The sequence below is a fragment of the Psittacula echo genome (assembly GCF_963264785.1).
Source record: "Psittacula echo genome assembly, chromosome: 2".
Lineage (NCBI taxonomy): Eukaryota > Metazoa > Chordata > Aves > Psittaciformes > Psittacidae > Psittacula > Psittacula echo.
The window spans coordinates 20,539,510-20,558,984 of record NC_137737.1 but is presented as its reverse complement, the minus strand read 5'-3'; the positions used below and the strand labels follow the sequence as shown (position 1 = coordinate 20,558,984).

General features: G+C 39.8%; 1 protein-coding gene across 5 annotated transcripts in view; it reads right to left on the bottom strand.

Annotated features, from left to right (window-relative positions):
- Nucleotides 1–19,475, bottom strand: part of KAT2B (lysine acetyltransferase 2B) — a 44,581-nt gene that overhangs the window by 12,415 nt on the left and 12,691 nt on the right. For all 5 annotated transcript variants that reach the window (XR_013958947.1, XR_013958948.1, XM_080639595.1 and 2 more), the window contains exons 3-11: nucleotides 18,518–18,663; nucleotides 17,911–18,000; nucleotides 15,972–16,153; nucleotides 13,437–13,628; nucleotides 10,784–10,890; nucleotides 8,938–9,063; nucleotides 6,534–6,670; nucleotides 4,937–5,145; nucleotides 1,069–1,195 (exon numbers count right to left, since the gene is read on the bottom strand). Coding sequence is in view for 3 of the 5 variants with exons in the window: in XM_080639595.1 (XP_080495721.1) it covers nucleotides 1,069–1,195; nucleotides 4,937–5,145; nucleotides 6,534–6,670; nucleotides 8,938–9,063; nucleotides 10,784–10,890; nucleotides 13,437–13,628; nucleotides 15,972–16,153; nucleotides 17,911–18,000; nucleotides 18,518–18,663 (1,316 nt within the window). In the remaining 2 variants the exon portion in view is untranslated. The remainder of the gene's footprint in view (nucleotides 1–1,068; nucleotides 1,196–4,936; nucleotides 5,146–6,533; nucleotides 6,671–8,937; nucleotides 9,064–10,783; nucleotides 10,891–13,436; nucleotides 13,629–15,971; nucleotides 16,154–17,910; nucleotides 18,001–18,517; nucleotides 18,664–19,475) is intronic.

The following is a 19,475-nucleotide window of genomic DNA, read 5'->3' as shown; positions in this document are numbered from 1 at the left end:
GGAGGCACTCTGATGGGTCAGATTTATTTGCCCTATCATATTCTTCCAAAGGATTACAACATATCTTTGGCAGCCTAACTTGAGTAGTGCAGTTGGTTTTTAGTAGAGCAAAAACACCTTTTATGAATTAGTCAAGCTTAGAACAGATCTAATAAGCATATTCCATTATTGTCTGCATTTGCTAAGACACTTTGGATACTTTTATGACAGGCCACTGCTAAGTGCAGGGGACCATTCCTCTCTTAATACCAGAGCTGACTAAAATTAAACATAACCCAAATACTAAGAATTGCCACAGGCTTTCAATCCCACTGTAGCCCTTGCACACCCAGAGCTCTTCCCTTCACACGACACAAAATTTTTGCATGTTAACTGCTACAAACCCTGATTAACCCACATCTCAGAACAGTTTCAACCGAAAAACATGAAGCTAGAGCACCATCTAAAGGCAAACTCCTGAATCAAATGGTCATAGTTGGATCTTCCTGCAGTCCCCTGGGAAAGCGAGGGGAACCTCCTGTATTCAGAGTGCTCTCTATTCTTTCAGCACAGCTGCCAATTCTCAACACTCAGAGAACATTTTGTGAAGTTAACTCAAAAAGAATGAATACAATAGACCATATGCTTATATTCAGATGAAAAACTATAATGTTTTTGATATTTCTTGTTTTCGTTGAAGTCATATAATGTTGCAAAGTGACTGAACACAACTTATTGTCACACACAAGCAATACTTAATTTAGTCTACAATGAGGTGTTACACTACAAAGGCAATTGCAGGAGACAGAGGAGTGAATAGTCCAAGAATGGGAGACGACTGGCCAGGAACTGGTGTTGACAGAGATTTCATCCAATTAATTACAAGTAATCCTATTATGATGTAATGATTCTAAATCTGCACATTTGTTTAGGTTTTGTGTATAATATTCAGAATTACTACCTTTCAAACTCCATTTCTGTTTGGCAACACATTAATATATTCAACGTAACTAACAAAATTAGAAGCATATGCAGTAGTGTATGTGACTCAAATGCATTTCATAAACTCTAGTAGAGAATTATTTTTACCTTGACTTGTTCATTGGAAGTCACAGCACAGAAAACAATCTCTGTAAATCCTTGAGAAGGGAACATCCGGAAGCAGATACCACCAATAACACGACCATCTTTTATTAATGCAAGGGTCTTGTGCTTCCTGACAAAAATAACAGTCACTTTAATTCATGTACATACTACATAAAGTGCCATTACCCTCTTTTTGGTTTTGAATTTTGTTTGGGTTTTTTTCACAAACTTGATTCACTCCTTTCCATGATGCTAATGCAACTGTATATGCCTCTGTTAAGTCAGCTGCTTGTATCTACAGAAGAGTTGTTATTCTAACATCATGCTGTGAATTTAACATAAAATTCATCATTCATGCAGCAAGGTCCTGGCCTTGTCAAGTACTCCTGGATGCTAGGATAATGCTCAATAAATAAGAGTTGCATGGCTTTCGTTGAATATATTGCTGACAGTTCACCATTATACATTGCTCGGGATGATTTTGCCCTGACTAAATTAGAAATTAATGGAGTTACAGGACAGCAAGTCCTTTCTAAGGGATTCCTGTTTCCTTGCGTGCACTCTTTACAGCTATGCTATCAGTTTCAAATGCAGCTGATGAAGCAAGAAATTATATTTCTTATTTCTAATCACCTACTCCCAGTGGAATCAAGATCATAATAAATATCCATTTCTGTTGCACTTACATTGGCTGCCAGAAAATACATAACATGGTGCAATCTGAACTCTTGTGTCAAGGATTAAGAATTTTAGTGTAATCCTCAAGGTCTGGAAAGATTTACCCTGCACCTGTTATCTAGGTTATTCAATACATGGTATCATATAAACTGTATAAACAATACAGTAAATTACAGAAGGTATCTTTCTGGGGGGAAAGGTTGGTGCCAAAAATCAGCCCCTGCCAAAAAAAATAGTCTGAACACTAGCTATATTTTATGTGTTGAAGGAGATTTTATACATTTTATATACTTTTTTTTTTTGTTTTTGCACTTATTTTGGTGCTTCATATTTGTAGAATTACAGGAGTAATGTAGTACCTGAACTTTTCATTTTGTTTACTCATGTTTGAGTTATTTAAGCAGCAAGATTCAGTAAGGATGGCCATTTCAGAAGTAAGAATATCAAAAGGTGATAAAAGGTAATAGCTAAAAGGAATTTGGGAAAAGAATTGTTGTATTCCAGTGTCTCACACTGGACACAGGTTTGTGTGTACCCACGACTCAGACCAGGTCTCCAGTGTGTGTCCTTGGAGATTCATGGCAAATGCTGGGATACTCTGTCCAGTCAATGTGCTTTGCTTCCTCTGGGTTGACTGTTTGCCTCAGGCACATAAAGGAGGACATTTTCTAGTTGTAGCAATATCCATACCTTTTCCTCAAGCACAGACTGTTCTCCAGACAGTTTTTTATACAGCACTTGAACTACCAGCAGTTCCTCTCAGCCTATTAGAAGAGTCTTTCCCAATAACAAACAGGGGAGAAGGCCATGACTTAACACCACTATTTCAGAAATTTGCTTTGATGCTCAGTTATGAGAGAACATGGTGGCTTCAATCAGTAGCCTCTGCTTAAGATCACAGTGCTGCAAGGGCACCTAAAGTCAGACAAGATTCTCATGCTGCCTCTCCCTCACAACCAAGCCGCGCTTAACCCCACATAGGAGAGGTAAAAGGGTATGGACTGGTGCTGTTTCCCTCTGAAGAATCCAGGCGAAGGATCCAGGATCAGCCTCCTGTACCTGGAGACTGAAGTCCTGTCCAACAATCCCCAGTACTGGGCAGTTTGTACTTCAGGGACAGCACAGACCCAGCAGCAACAGCAGTGTTTGCTGGCACCAAGAGAGTACTGCCAAGGGAATGTGAGCCTAAAAGCAGAGGAAATGGATCCAGAAATGTTTTCATAACCACTGTTGCGATAGTATGACACAGAGGTTGATACAGTCTGTGGTGGAGAAAGGCCCTTCCACAAATCGGACTGCATATTTGGCTGCAATCAGCTCACTCATTGCTCCTCAAGGTCTCTGCTGACACACAATGAACCAACAGGCATCCTCCACTGGGAAGTGCTGCAGTGAGTACATCAAACCGCTAGGCTATTATTGGGTATGGATTGTTCAGAGGCAGAAATTTGGGGAGAACAAACTGGTCAAAAGGAAGCAAGACGCTGCAGGAAACACAATGGTGGAAAAGTGGATGCTTCTGAGGAGAGCCTCCCTTGACACTTCAAGGCACAATTCAGTCAGGACACTAGGGTAGGTTGAGGACAATGTGCAACCTCTGGATGCTGCTAAATCCAACGTGTTTCGTTCCAAGTGCCTGTGGTGTATCAGTTGCACCCAAAGCAAAACAGGAAACTTGCACTGATAAAGAGAAAAGCAACATGCTTGGGTGAGGAGTGATTTCTGCCATGCTGACTCAGATGCTGCTGTTCTTCATAAATCCCACAAGTTCTCACTGAAAAACTTCAGTCTGCTGCCATTTGGCTCACAATCTCCACAGAGGATGGAGCAGCCAGAAGGTTAGTTTGGGCCTGGAAACCATCAATAAGCACTGTAACTACTTTCTGACTTTCAGTTCTAACATTTGAAAGCACAAGACAAGTAGGAGCCTTCCCCACAGGCCCACATCCCTGTATTGGGTTTGCATAGCAAGGTTTTGGTAGTGGGGGGGCTACAGGAGTGGCTGCTGTGAGAAGCTGCTAGAAGCTTCCCCTGTGTCTGACAGAGCCAGTGCCAGCCTGCTCCAAGATGGCCCCACCAAGGCTGAGCCCATCAGCAGCAGTGGTAGCACTTCTAGGATAACATAGTTAAGAAGGGGGGAAATTTTACTGCACAGGAACAATTGAAGCCAGAGAGAGGAGTGAGAACACGTAAAAGGAACAGCTCTGCAGACACCAAAGTCAGTGAGGAAGGAGGGAGAGGAGGTGCTCCAAGCACTGGAGCAGAGATTCCCCTTCAGCCCATGGAGCAGACCGTGGTGCAGACCATGGTGAGGCAGCTGTGCCCTTGCAGCCATTGGAGGTCTATGAGGAGCAGATCTCCACCCGCAGCCCCTGAAGAACCCCATGCAGGAGGAAGGGGATTCCCGAGGGAGGCTGTGACCCTGTGGGCAGCCCACGCTGGAGCAGGCTCCTGGCAGGACCTGGGGCCCCATGGAAAGAGAAGCCTGCTCTGGAGCAGGTTTGCTGGCAGGACTTGTGATCCCGCAGGGAACCCACACTGGAGCAGTCTGTTCCTGAGGGACCGCAGCCGTGGGAAGGTCCCACGGTCCTTCCTATCTCCTGTGGGAAGGACCCCACACTGGAGCAGGGAAGGAGTGTGAGGAGTCCTCTGAGGAGGAGCAAGAAGCAGCAGAGACATCATGTGATGAACTCACTACAACCCCCATACCCCTGCACTGATGGGAGAGAGGTAAAGTTAGCCCAAGAAAAAGGGCAGGGTGGTGGTGGGGGAAGGTGTTTTAAGATTTTGGTTTTATTTTCTCATTACCCTAATCTGATTCGTCCGTGACAGTAACTGGGAATTGATCTCCCTGTCCTTCAGCTGACCCATTAGCTGTTTGTTGTATTTTCTCTCCCCTCTCCAACTGAGGTGGGGAGTGATAGAGCAGCTTTGGTGGCTGGCATCCAGCCAGGGTTAACCCACCACAGTCCCACAACAAGAAACCACCTGTCATTAATACAACCACCAAGGTAGTAGTTGGGCACAATCCAGTTAGATTTGCTAGGATTTATAGGGGCTTGAAACTGGGAAAGGATAGTACAGGCACAGCTGCCCTCCATGCCACCTTGGCTGGTCCTTTCTTACACTGCTACCTCCAACGAGCATCAGGCTTTCTGCTTCACCCACCAAACCGCCCTCCAGCAGTACTCACGGATCAAAGACCAAGCGTGTGATGTACTCCTTCGGCATTCGAGGCAGCTGATGGGAGAATACGTTCTGCAAACCAACCAGCCACATCATGATCTTCTTGTTGGGCTTCTGGTTCAAGGAGTTGCCAACCACGTGAAATTCAATCACCCCCCTGCGCTCCTCCAGCCTCGCTGCCTCATCCCGGGCTGAGTGTGCTGAGAGGAAGTTCGTCTGTACCACACAACAGAGAAATAAAATGACATTTTGGAGAATTCACATCCTCTGATAGAACAGCCTTGATGAACAAACAAGTGAAATCCCCTCTTTTTTTCCAAGCCACCTTTTTATAAAAATAGAATTGCCAATGATTACCTTTTTTTTTTTAGCGGAAGTGACACGATCAAATAAGCTGGATCTACATCTACACTACAGCGTATAAAGGCTATTCAAACTTCTTTTGGTAAAGATTAACAACAACCATGATTATGACTCAAGTTCCAAAATCTCCCAAGGATCAGCGTCCATCCAGTTGAAGCCTATGCCACTAAGTCCACTCTAGTCTAGCCAGCTTGGACAATAGTGGATTTGCCTACAAATGCTGCAAATCCCAGATTTTAACAGGCAAAATCATTTTAGTAGTGTTTTCCACTATCTGTGCCACTATCATAACAGCCTAAAAAGAACATTTTAATTCCTACTCATTTTGCTGTTACATACCTAGTAATTGCATCCATGTATTTGAATGAAGATCAAAGTAATACAGACAATTTATTTAACTTTTTTTTCCAAGATCATTTTACAATGCCAAAACACTTCTGCATGCACATACTGTTTGCTTTTTAGAGCAAAGTTTGGCTGCTGCATTTCTAGTCACTGCCAGCCCAAACAGCCAGACTGGCACAGTATTTGTAATATGCAGAGCCATCAGTCACAGTATATAGTTTGAGTAAGAAATGTAGGTGGTTCCAAATCTTCAGCAGTCACTAGCTAATCCTTGGCAAACAAGAGCTGCTGGCAAAACATAGCCTGGCAAAGGGAACAGAAAGAGGAAAAGCCAGCCAAAAAAAAAAAGTGCAATTCTGTGCATGGCACAATTCTGCAATTCTGTTTGTTTTTCTCCTGCAGCAGGAAAAAAAAAAGAGCAACTGTGGAAGGCAGAGCAAATAACTGTTTAGAATCAGCCTCTCTGCAGTAGACAGAGGTTTTGACTTTGGATCTGTCATTCTGCTGCAATATTTGAAGCCTGTGCACCTTGCCTTATGAGCTACATCCACAATTAACAATAAAAAGCATTCTCTGGAACAGTTCTGTAACAAAAGTACCTTGCAAAATAAGCTGGGCTCTACTTTTTTACTATCACTAGCTTCCAACTCTCTTTGCAAATAGTGTACAATGCATTAAAAAAAGCAAAGCAGAACTATTCTCATGTTAATGATGCATTTCATCAATATTTTTGGCTTGCCTAATCACACTCTTTCAAAGTTTCTATTTTTCTTATTGGGAGCATGGTCAGTTTTGTGGACTTAGTTTGTCATACTCTATCCATGTGGAATACTTATTAAAACCTGACCATTCACAAACAGACCATTTGCAACACCAAGTCTACATGCTTCTCTCACCTCTGGCCCGAGCATTGCTGCAGGATCTGTAATTGTTGACATTACTTCATTGATTAACTCAATAGGAATATCTCCCACAACCCTTGGTCTTTTGGAATCCTCCAGAGAATAGGGTTCATTATTTTTTCTCTTTTCTCCTATAAAACAAACCAGGACAAATTAGAAACAACCAAACTGTCACAGACTAGTACTATAAAGTCTAGCACTTTCATTATATTCTTTAGTTTGTATGCCAAGTTTGGGGTTTTTTAATCACTAAAGAAAGGGAAAAAGAGAAATAAATGAAATCTGAACAATGCCTATCACTGCTGCAATTTTGTCCTTGCACTAGGATATTAGAATGAAGCAAGATTAATACACCTCTCCTCCTATGCCTCTGTAGTTCACAGTGAAATTATTTTTCCTATTTTACTTCAACATACTCTGCAGTGAACCTCTGTGTTGCTGTCTTGGAAGGTCAGTGCACAATACACAAATTATAGTGCATACTTCTAGATTGGGATTTACTGGAATTAAGTGTCCATTATAGATTTCTTTCACCCTTTTTGTAAACTGAGCAGCACGTACAGTCTGACACATCATACATATTTAACTTAGAAAATCCATGTAAAGTTTCCAAATCAAAACATACCATGTTAATTATTAACTGCCCTACTAACTGTTGACTGACCTGTAATACAGCAAAAGCAACTAGTTAAATGCACGAAAGAGAAGTCTTCCAAAGAGTACTGACAGAGCCAGCTGCCAGCTCAGGATTTACCCAAGCAGCAAACTGCCAAATACTAGGAAAGCATACAAAGAGGAATATCAGTCCATAGTTAACCTGTTCCTGCGTTTTTTCCCTAAAGAGCCAGAATGCAGAATTTCTGTTTGTGACCAGCACTTGAGATAAGTTAGTTTGGTTTTGTTTATTTCTGTGTTGTTTTGGTTTTTTAAGATTCTCTTTCTGAAACAACTAGGTAGTTTAGAGCCCACTATGCCCATTATTTTACACATATGGTATAGATTTTTTTACCACAGTTATAGTACTCTAAATATATGGGGATCAAATGTTCATTAATTCCCCTTTTCAGGCTTTCAAGCAGTATAACTGCTTTCTTAACAGTAGAATTTTACTGTTAACCTCCATTTGCTGTGGAAACTTTGATTCCTTTTCTTTATTTCTTACTTCTTAAACAGTTATTCACATGTGAACAGACCTTCCTTCTTATTTCCCAAGAGATCAATTTCTTGTTTTAAAACAGAATTTTTTGAAGCAATCTGTCAAAAGTTCTCTGTAAATCCAGGTACACAAAACCCTTTCCAAATGCTCACCAATTCCTTCACAGATAAGTACAATTCACAAGTTCTACAAAAGGCACGCTGAATTTCCATGCATCACACTGCTCACACATTTATTCATTCTATTCTTAATCAGTATATTGTTGTTTCTTCTAATTCTCTGAAATAGGAGACTTAACATTGTCAGTTTCCTGAAGTCTCTTGGAACCCCTTCTGAAACTTTTGCATCTGTGGTGTTTCAATTCTCTAGTGCCAAGGGCAATTCCAGTGACAACTCAGCTGTACAACTTAATTATTAGCTTTCTAGTTTCATATTTCTTTTAAACTCTCAAAAAAAAGTAAGTATTTCTAGTGACTACTTACTATTCATTTTGCTGATCTGTTACTAAAAAAGAAATCTTGCACTCATTCCCACTTTAAGGACCATTTCCCAATTTGTCCTTCAAAGAAAACTGCTTTTCAGGAGCCACTTTAAGTTCTTCTGTAGCTAGACGGCTAAGAATTCATTTAGCTTTTTCTACTTCCTTGAGGACTTACTTTACATAAGCTCATGATCATCTCTCTGACCTACAAACTCTCTTGTCAGGCTCATTAATCCTGAGGTGTTTGAAAAATGACTTATTAGGAGAATTTATGCATTGAACAACTTGTTTTCCCCAAAACTTCTGGGTTTTTTTTCTTTTTTTTACCCTGACCTCATTCAGGTTTTAGATTTAACCTGGTTGGCGTGTTTTTGCTTTTCTTCATTGTTCAAATGTATGCAATTTCAGTACTTTGAAAGATTAAAATAGAAATAATGCAATGGCTCCTTCTACTCTGCCTTTATTTAAATGAAATCTTTTTTCATGGCTCATAATACGTGTACTCCAAGCAAAGTATTTTTCAACACCCTCTGACACCAGCAGACCTTTCCTCATCTTAAACTTTTTTATTATTATTTTGCAAATACAGTTGCCATTTCTGCTACTTAAACATTACCATAGTTGAGAAAAAGTCTGTGTGTACACATCTTCTAGCAAAAGCACCTCATGATCTCTATTGCAGAGTGAAGTTAATGATCCAATGTACTGCAACTACTGATATTATCGACAGAAGCCAAAAAGCAAGTCTCCCTCTTCATTACCTAGGTTTGGGTCAAGGGCAGAAGAAACTTTGCATGCAGGACTCATATTTCCACTGTTGGGTTGCTCCAGAGATGAAGGACTTGCACTGTACGAAACAGATCTTGCAACAGGAGGAGGACTGATAACTGCAATAGCATAAAAGACAAGCATAAAAAGATCAGGACATGGAATCCATTAGGTGCTGACATCTCCACGGAGCCCATTATGATTCTGAAGGACTTTCATAATGATGGACCCAACTTCACACCCACCACCTCAGAAGTAGCTAACACTGTGCAGCACAGCAATGCCACCAGTTTGCAAACAGAGACATTAAAGATTTATCTCAATATATTTTTCTAAACTTCTACATAATGAGATTGTGTTATTGTTGGAAGAGAGAGATTTCAAATATCAGGCTTTATTATTCTGCAGTGCTGAGCACAAGCTAAGAAAACAAACTTCCTTCAGGTACCTGCCAAGCCTGCTGGCATTTAGCTTCATGAAAAGGCTTTTTGTAAGGGCCTATTGAGAAGCAAAATCTCATCACTCAGCTTCAGCTGTCCACTTTAACAGTGTTCAAGGAGAGGCTGGACAAATCAAACTCAATAAAGAGAGAAGCCGTTGCACCAGTTAAGAGCATGAAACTATTGTTTTAAAATGCCGCAGACTAACATCTGTCTCTCAGATATTAAAAAAATAAAACCCAATTCTCATCCCAAATCATCCTGGTTTCAATTTGTGTTAGGATTTTTGGCAGACAGGCAGGACACCTGCAGTCTTTCTCCTTGCCTTTATCCTGGTGTCATCATCAGCAACAGCTCTTTTGTGCCATGTTCATGCCATGAATCCAATGCTTGAAAGATGCACATTAAAATGAACCATTGCAGAAATGTATATGATAGAACGAACTCTGAGGGCAACATGATTTTTACAGTTGCAGTGAACTTGTGCCTAAAGCATAATTCACCAGTCCCTGGTGCAGACCAGGAATTTCTCACAAAAAAAGCCTGTATCTGTCACAGTGGAATTTCCCTACTACTTTAACAAATTCACTATCAGATGAATTCAGATGAAGTGCTGACATGATGATTTTGTCAACTGATAGTCAACAATTGTTTCAAAACAGTAAATTGTTATAAAATATTGAATTAAATACTTGAAAACAAAGTCAATCCCTGAGCTGTATAAATGGATTTTAATAACTTCTGAGAAGGAAGTAAGAAGAGAAGGGGAAAGATAAGATGATCATCAATGCCTCCCTGCAATTTTAGGGATGACTTACACCTCAGTACCACAACTGAGGAAGAGTGCTGCAGAATAGCCGATGAGACACATGGCTAAGAAATAAAGCAAGGAAAAGCTATTAAAAAACCCTGAAGAAAATCAAAGGTGTGTCTGCACAGGCAATGGGACACCTGATGTGGAAGGTCCCTACTTCCCTACTGCTAGGTCCCTATATCTCTTCTGCTACAGAGTCAGTGGACTGGCATGGTCCTCATGTGAAGGGACCACTGTCCAGCATGTGACACACTCCACTGCAGCCATTTACCCACTGGCACTGGCCATTCTCACTCTCCCTCACTGAGTGCACTTGTGCCACTTGAATACTCAAATGATTTACCTCTGCACTCAGCCTGCTCCACTGGCACCTTTAGTTAGCTGGATTTCATCATCAAAATGGAATCTTTATATAAGAAAGTACCAGAGAATCAGGCACCTGTTCTTACTTGAGACAGACTAACTTCAGTACAGGCTGCTATTTATAAATCTGTGTATCTAAGTCTCATTCCTTAGAATGCATCACTTGTACAGGTTTACCTTTACATTCAGATTCTCCCTAACACAGCACTAAATGCAAATTACCTGTTTGGATTCCCAGCTGGCCAGTTTGGGAACTAGACACCATGAAATCCTGATCCCAAATGGGAGAATTCTGGCTGTACACTTCTTCTTCCAGCATTGACAGAAACCTAGGCACAAAACCAGGTGAAACAATAACAGGAGGATTCAAACCAGGTTCATTTTCAGAATAAGCATTTACAACTTTTTTACATTTAAAAGTATTTACAGATTCAGTAAGAAAATGCTGTTGGCCAATAAATTTTTTTAAAACAACAAACACACAAAAAAATCGCAAGGCAGACTAGACTTTAAGAACCCTACTTCAGCAGAGTGCTTTCACCTATGAAAATTTATCTTTGATTATAAGCTATACTTATTTAATTCACAAATGCAGAAAGAAACAGTTACAAACTACTTTTACAGAACAAAACTGCATACTAATAAGCAAGCTACGAATTGACAGATGTCAAGGTACTCATGTTATACAATGGTGAGAAAATATGTCTATTTTGATAAACCAGTGTTTTGCAGATGCACTTGCTTTCTGCCTCTTACAGATTCATAAAATCCCAGAGTTAGTTATTAACAATGCTCTTAAGAAGACATTTTCATTTCTTTAAATGTCCTATTGTAACATTTAATTGCATGTTTGCTCTTGCATAACAGTATTTTTAATCTTACTTTGGTACACTTGGAGAAACAGTGTTATTTAAACCTCTTCCAGTATTATTAATATGTGAGACAAATTCCACAGATAAGACTATCCAGCACGCTCGCCTTTCCAGGGCTAATACATCAGTTCCCTCTGAGAAGCAAGATAGCTGCTTATCACTATGTTGCCCAAAGCAGAAGTTGATACGGCACATTTTTACTCTCTAGAGTCATCTATATGTATAGAAACTATCTAGGTGAAACCAACAGACTGTTGAGTAAGACTTCCTGAACAGGATAATGATTTTCAGGATCAAGTCCTACTCTTGTATTTGATATATAGGACATTTATATCTAAGCACAGCAATGTGCAGTGTTTGCTGCTATCTATACAGCTGATAACAGCTAAAAAGTTTGTAACAGCAACTTGAGCAGCTGTGACGGAGCAGAAGCACTCATTAAACTTCAGCCAAGGCTACATTTACAGGCACCGCAGAGGCTCTGTATTCAGACTGCTTGGTGACTATTTCCTACGTACACACACACATAAGCTGTGGGTGCTCCCTTTGCCCAGAAAGGAGCTGCCAGAACAGCCAGGAGCCCAGCACTGATACCAGGCATCGGCTCTGTGCTCTGAGCTGCAGCTACTCCACAGGGTTCACCGCCTAACATCAGCAGAGACACAAATGCTTCAGACAAGTACAGCCCATAAAAGATTTAAAACATTTTTCCCATTTCCCACAGATCATCAGCAAACAGTGCTTGTCTTTCTTTTTTCCCCCCAGCAGAATACTAAAACGAACAGCAGTGAATAATACTGCTTTTCAAATTACTTATCTAGGGTGTAAATGGCAGTGGAAACATAGGGGCATATGCACACCTCCTTCCTCTACAAATCTGCTTATTGTATCAATGCATTGTTAAATCCTTTTTTATACCTGTTTCAGGACCAGATCATGATCCTATTCCCAGATATACACAAACATTCCTGTATCAATAGCAGTCTACCCCAGAGACAGTTTATATTCTTCAAAGTGGTAAAAGGCACTATTAATAATAGTAGGAGCAAAAAAATCCTGCCTCTACTCAGCTTTGGAAAGCTCACAGCTTTCATTTCCCTGAGCGCTAACCCAACTCTAGACCCAGACAGTAGCTTGCATAGCATCACTGTGACCAACTCTCCTGCCAGTTCAGTTCCTTTGTCATTAGGAGGCACAGACTTTTAAAATATGGGATAGAGAGCCAAGCCACCCTCACAAAATGGAGATATTTTTTAAGTGAAGCACTATTTCCAGGAAGCATACATTGAATGCATCTGTCACCATCACCACCACTCTTAACCAGCTGTAAAATGTTTGAAATTAAGGACTGTCAATGTTGAGCATGTTTTGAGATAATTCCTTCTCCCATATAGCCCAAAATGTAATAATTGCTATGTAATTGTGAGAGATCATTATCCATCTTTCAGTACTGGAACAGGTAGTCAGTATGAAATTCTTTAGGATTCACTAATGTAGTAATGTAGGATTCACTAATGTAGTAATACTGACTACTCTGTCAAATGAGCACACCTCTTCTATGGGCGGGGTTACTACTTGTTCCCTGTTACATTGTTGAATTAAACTTAAATTCTTAGCTGTATATAAACTCCAGTACAACACTCCATTTTTACTGCTCCATCACAAAAGCAGAAGCATTCTGGAGATCCGGACCTATGTTGCTTCCAAGAACTACAGGAAAAACAAGTAAGTGACCAACAGCACCTGCTAATAGGCAATAAGCACAATCCCCTAGCAAGATGAATAATCCTTCTTATAAAGTAAAGCTCTAAGACAAAGCAAAATAAGCAGCTGTGTACATAAAATACACTAGTTCAAGTTATGACAGAAAAGAAAGCTGCAGTATCTACTTGTTACTGAATAAAAGGAGAAACTATTTTAAGCTGCAAGTAGTTTTTCCATTTCCATGCCAAAGTTGCATACTATTAGTTAACCTTGAGTGCAGGCACATTGCGACCTCTTACTTTGGAAAATGGGTGAGGATTAGTGTTCGTTTCTCTTGAGGAAGCTTGTCCTTTTCCTGCCTGGCCTGCTCCAGCAGCTGCCGTCTCATTACAGTAAAAACAGAGCGAAGCAATGTCCTACCAAAAACCTGGGTGGTTTCATACCGAGGTAGACTGTCACAGAACTGAGGGACATTGCAATAACAAAGCCACCTGTAAAGAGGAAAAAAGCCAGGTAATAATCACCATCTAACATACGAATTAATGCAATAAAACCACTACCCACATCATTTATAATGCAGCCGAGAGCTATATGACCATATAAATCTGTTCCACATCAAGTCTGGACAGAGTTAAGCAGCACTTATATTGCCCAGTTTTTTAAAGAAATGACAGCCAAGTACTTTTAACTCTCCACATATTCTTTTTCTCTGCAGTCTAGTTTCCACAAAGCACTCTTGCTCCAGACATTAATCATAGATCACATAAAATTCATGTTGATGGCAGGTATTCTCTCCACATTCAGCCTGCCATGTCTCCTACCTGCAACTCCAAAGACCCTTACGCTGGCCTGTTTTCTCCTCTTTAAACTTCTACATTTCCCCACATAGATGCAAAAGGGCGACACTTTTAACTAGCTCCATCCCAGCCTGACTGGACTCTCACCGAGGTCTTGCACCAGCTGGCTTCTTCCCATTACACCCTGACTTGATACTCTTTAAGTTACAGTAACTCCCTCCCTAATGAGTTTTACATTAAGTATATTTAGAATCATAGAATAGTTACGGTTGGAAAGGACCTTAAGATCATCTAGTTCCAACCCTCCTGCCATGGGCAGGGACAATATATGAAATAGAGCACGTCATGTTACTCTTCCTGGAAAAGGGATCATAGTACTGACTATGTGGGTCATGATATCTGTTAATTTTACACAGATTTTGATACCTGCATGTAAGAGAACAGTCAATGGTAGCAGAATCAGACCGCAACCATTATGAAAGCTCCAACAATGAAAAGAAAATGCTATGAAATGGATGCAAACAGACTCTGCTGGATCCCGCATGAGTTTTCTCATCTGGACCCGAAGTACAGCCTGTCTCAAAATGCTCTTCCAAACTCTTGTGTCTTAATCTTTGCAAACACAAAAGTTGCAAAAGAGTTGTGAGATACTGTTGTTTGCAGACCTTTACTCCCTGTTTTTTACTGATAAAAGCACACCTCTCAAAACACAAGGATGAGTGTGAAACTCTGATATAGATTCATGCAAATCGTTTGGTTTTCAAATTAAGACGATCATTCAAATGAAACAAGAAGTCACAAGGTGCACCCAGCACCCTGAGCAGTGTCTTGAGCACCGCAGATGGGAAAAGCTCACAATGGCAGGTTAGATCAGCTGGAAAGAGGTGGCACTTTGGGACGTGGGGAACCTTAGAGACTGCAGGCAGGAAGGTTTGAGAAACCACAACTGACAAAATGATTAACATCAAAAGTCACCAGCCAGAACCAATGCTAGCCATTGATTGCCAATAAAAGTTGACTCCAACTATAAACAAATGGAGGTCAAAGACCCACCAAAAATGGTCTTAGGAGCCCCATGATTATCAGAAAACACTACTTTATACCAGATAGTTATTTGAGGTGACAGGTCTTCTGAGAGCATTTCAGTTGGACACAGACACAATGCAGTCTGCTGTACCACCAGCCACAGTCTCAACTCATAACAGGATCTGCAATTCTCCTTCAAGGAGCTGAGGTTTGTCAGAGGAATGGCAACCAGGGAAGCAGGAAGAAGGCAGTGCTCATCCTCAGCTAGGAAAGGTCTCCCTGGCCATTCCTGGGAACAGGCATGCTGACAGAGACCTTTGCTAACTGCTACCCGTGCTCACGGGCAGCGTGTTAACTGTTGCCTGTATTGGCAACCTTAACTTTATTGTTGCTGTGCTAACTGAAAAAGGCATTGCACTACTGTTATGAGAAAAGCAAAATTGAGACTCAGCTTTTTATCCTAGCTCTTCTTCCCCCAAGGACTAAGTTATTCCCTTGAATTCCGACAACATATTATAAGGTCATAACAAAACCTGTAATTTTAAGGAACTTACTCCTCATTTAGCATTCGAGCACTTACAAAATCATTTTAATTTTTTAAATCTTCCATGATTTGGCTTCAAAGCGTGATGCTTTACAATGCTTAATGTTACCTTTTTTTTTTTTAATTAAGTTGAATAACAAATTGCCTGAATTTTATCTTACACGAGGCTCATATCTTAAGAAGTCTGAGAGCAACCCTGCAAACACAGGGCATGCAAAAGTACTGCCAGATAGAGATGTTTATGACCTCCACTCCCTGTTTTTGGCTGATAAAGCATACCTCTTGGAACACAATGATGCATGTGAAACTCTGATATATCTTCACTAAAATCCTCAGGTTTTCATACAAACCCCATAACTGCAAACATTCAGAAGGTGCACCTATGGCATATGGGTACAGGTGTATTCCTGAAATGTATATGTGACATATTTGCAAGCAAAACTTGTAACAAGCAATAGCACCATTACCTGGTATAATTCACTTTATACCCCGCAATATCATCATTGGGTGATCTTAGTCTTCGCTGAGAAGGTGTCTCCAGGTGCCAGTAGTTAATGCGGTTCAGAAACATTTTAGCCAGTTCCACTATTGTTTGCCTTTCCTTTGAGGGTAAGTGGCTAAATTTGTACTGCACAAAATTATTCACACCCTTAAAACAGAAGAAAATTATGTTTCATTACTTAGCCGTAATTTTTGCAGAAGTGTCCTCAAACGTTCCTTACTTTCTGTTTATTAACCCTGAACTTGTATTACATGGGAAAGAAAACAAATAAAAGAGACTATGAACCTCTTGCACAGCTATTTTTGTAACCGTCACAAGCAGGTTTCCCTGTAAAACAACAGAAGGTACATCCAGATGTTTTATTATATCCGCTTCCAGCAGCTGACTTAAAGGGCGAGAAGAAAAATTCTTTATTCTTCCTTGCTTCCCAAACGAAAAAACTTTGTCAGTGAACAGAGAAAGATCTAGCAGGCTTTCTTCTACCTGCCATTTTTGCTGATAACCACGCTGCATGATTTATTTCCTCTGTAAATCAAGTACAAACTACTAACTTCCCCAGCTACTTTTCAGTAGCCAACAAGGGTTTGTGGATTTCTAGTTAAACTTGTGACTACGCATCATATTATTTCTGCAAAAAGTGCCAGTATTTCACAAGTTTGTCCCCTCATCACACTTTGTATGCTGTCTACTTTTAAAAAAAAAAAAAAAAAAAAAAAAAAAGACTATGGAAGATAGTAAAAATATGTGAAGTGCTACAATATATATATACACACACATTATGTTATAAATGAATTACAATACTGCTGCTTAGCAGAAGACTCTGTGTGACTGAGTTGCTGAACTGCTAGAAACAGAATTGAAAATATCAGTCTATTTCAAGGGAAAGTTATTGCAAAATACATGTAAAAAGAACTACCATTTTATCTCTATGCTTTACTTTCTTATGCAAATTGAACTATGTAGAATGTGATGAAAAATCATGTAGTGCAACTTTTTTAATAGTATATTTTAATGCCTAGGAGTGTATGATTACACACACTTATTCTTTGTTCATACTCAAACTAAAGAAGAACTTAAGGTGAAGATGCCCCAGAAATTCAGCAATGAAGTGTTTTGATTTTCCTAAATTATAAGAAGTGAGAGTTGCAAGGAAATAATTACTGCACATAACAGACTTCACATTTAAAATACCCTGTTTAACAATAGAGCATCCATTCATCCGCTTATGGGAAAACATTGAGCTCCTGTTTCAGTGAGGTATGTGAGCCTCTGCATAGTCTGTCTGGAACTAATGGCCCACTTCTGTGCTAAAAGTGCATTCTCAGGAGCTTGTTTAACCAAATCTGAATTTGTCATATGTTCTTCATCCACTGAGAGTTACAAAGGCCTCAGTTATTCTTTGTTTTCTGCTTTGTTTTTTATTGTCTACTCTTTGAAAGAGAAGGCTATGATCTCACTGAATTGGATTGTAACATTTTCATTGATTTACAGAAAACAAGTGTCATTTTAATATTGGATTTCAAAACTTCAACAGCGTATTTCATCACTTGAAACAAAGAAAGATTAGAACTAGCACACATGAAAGCAGTATTTTAAATTCATTCTCTAAAACCACAAAAAATTCAGTTTATTAAAGTATAAGATGAATGATGAGAAAAGTCAAATAATGTAACTATTGTACCAACACTAAAGGAGAAGCAGCAGCAGCACTCTCCTACAGTCCCCCTCTTTGTCATATACAAAGTAATATACAGAAGCATGTGCACACTACCTACAATACCATATTTTCAAAACCAGTGTCTATGTTTAAAAAAACAAAACCAAAACAACGCCCCCTAAAAAACATTAAATAATAAGAATAAAATAAAGCAACACACAACCAAACCCATGTTTTGACTGTTTACCTGTTCAATGCTGGGTTTCTCAAATGGGGGACTCTCCAAAGATCCTTCTACTACAGGTTTTCCCATCTGTAAAATGCACTTCCTCAAAAGCTGTTGAAAATAAACAAATTTTTAAAAATTAGGATATTTGCATATATGGGGTCAATGGAAGCCAGAGGTGCACAATACACTGCACGCAGTGCTGAAGACCTTCTGGCTATATATCAGCTTGTCTACTCATCTAAATTTATAGCTAATAAACTTCATTGTGAAGTCAGCTTCTTAGAAATGTGTGTAAGGGGCTTCTCCAAGTGAATGCAGGCAGCTAGGTAAGCATTTATGACAACTGACTTTTCCCAATGTGCAAGTCAAGAGGGTAACGCTTGCAGGTTGCGCAGTTTATAGATGGGACTCAGCGTCAGATCCTCAACCATACGGATGACTTTTGCAGCGGTATATGGTACATAGCAAGTACCAGAACGTCCCACTCACAGTTAGCCACTACGGTATCACACTGGAGAAAAAGCCTCACCAGATAAAGTCACAATATATGCATGAGGGGCAGCGACAATGGCTTATGTATGAGAGAGTGAAAAACCTGAGATCATACTACACAAGTTCAGCTTACCTTGAACAGGTAGAAATAAACTTGCTTGGTGTCTGCATCTTCTTCTTTGTGGACACAGGTGAACAGATACTCTACATCCAATACAATCCCCAGGAGCCTATTCATTTCTTCTTCAGACACATTCTCCAGGTGTGAAACATGAGCAGCTAAACGAAATAGAAGTCCAAACCTGTAAAAAGCCTGCTGACAGAACCAATAGCACAAGTATTCCCTAGGATATTTCAAATTAAGCTATAATGCTAAAGGCACTGATCCTGTAATAACCTACTTAAGCTGAACATCTTCTTAGAGGTAACTGAAATATGTATCACATTGGAGCAATTTGTAAAGGTAGTCCAGTGGTGGCAATTCCCACAGCAGCAGAAGGATGGCTGGTAGGAATCACAGTGTCTGTTAACACTTAAAACTGACCACAAAAACCCTGCTGATATAACTATGTTGCAATACATAAATAACTACACACATTTTTGTAGAGGTACTATGCTTTTGAGACAAAGTTTCTTGACTAAGGATAACAAATCCATAATTCCCATAAACTAGGTAACCTGGGTGTTGAGTAGCACCTTATCCTGTGAAGAGTAAAAAGCTAGACCAAACAAAAATCAGCTCCATAATTACAATTTTGTTTTAAACTGGACATTATTGGGTAAGTCTCTTACTTTCATATCATGTAAGGTCAAACTATGCTTTGTGCACACTATAGTAACAAAGCTTTTGCAGATTGCACATGCTCATTTGTTCAGAAGTTTAAAAAAAAAGGCATATTTTAATGTATCATAATTTCCAAGTGACAAACTCCCTTTTATCATCTCCAAAGGTAAATACAGATCCACATCTGTCATTTTCAAAAGCTTGAGATTTCTACAAGTGAAGCAGGACATTCATTTCAAGCCGGTTTGAACAACTGGCCCCAGGAAAAGAGAAGGCAAAAAGCCCCAAGAAGTCAATTCCCAGAAAG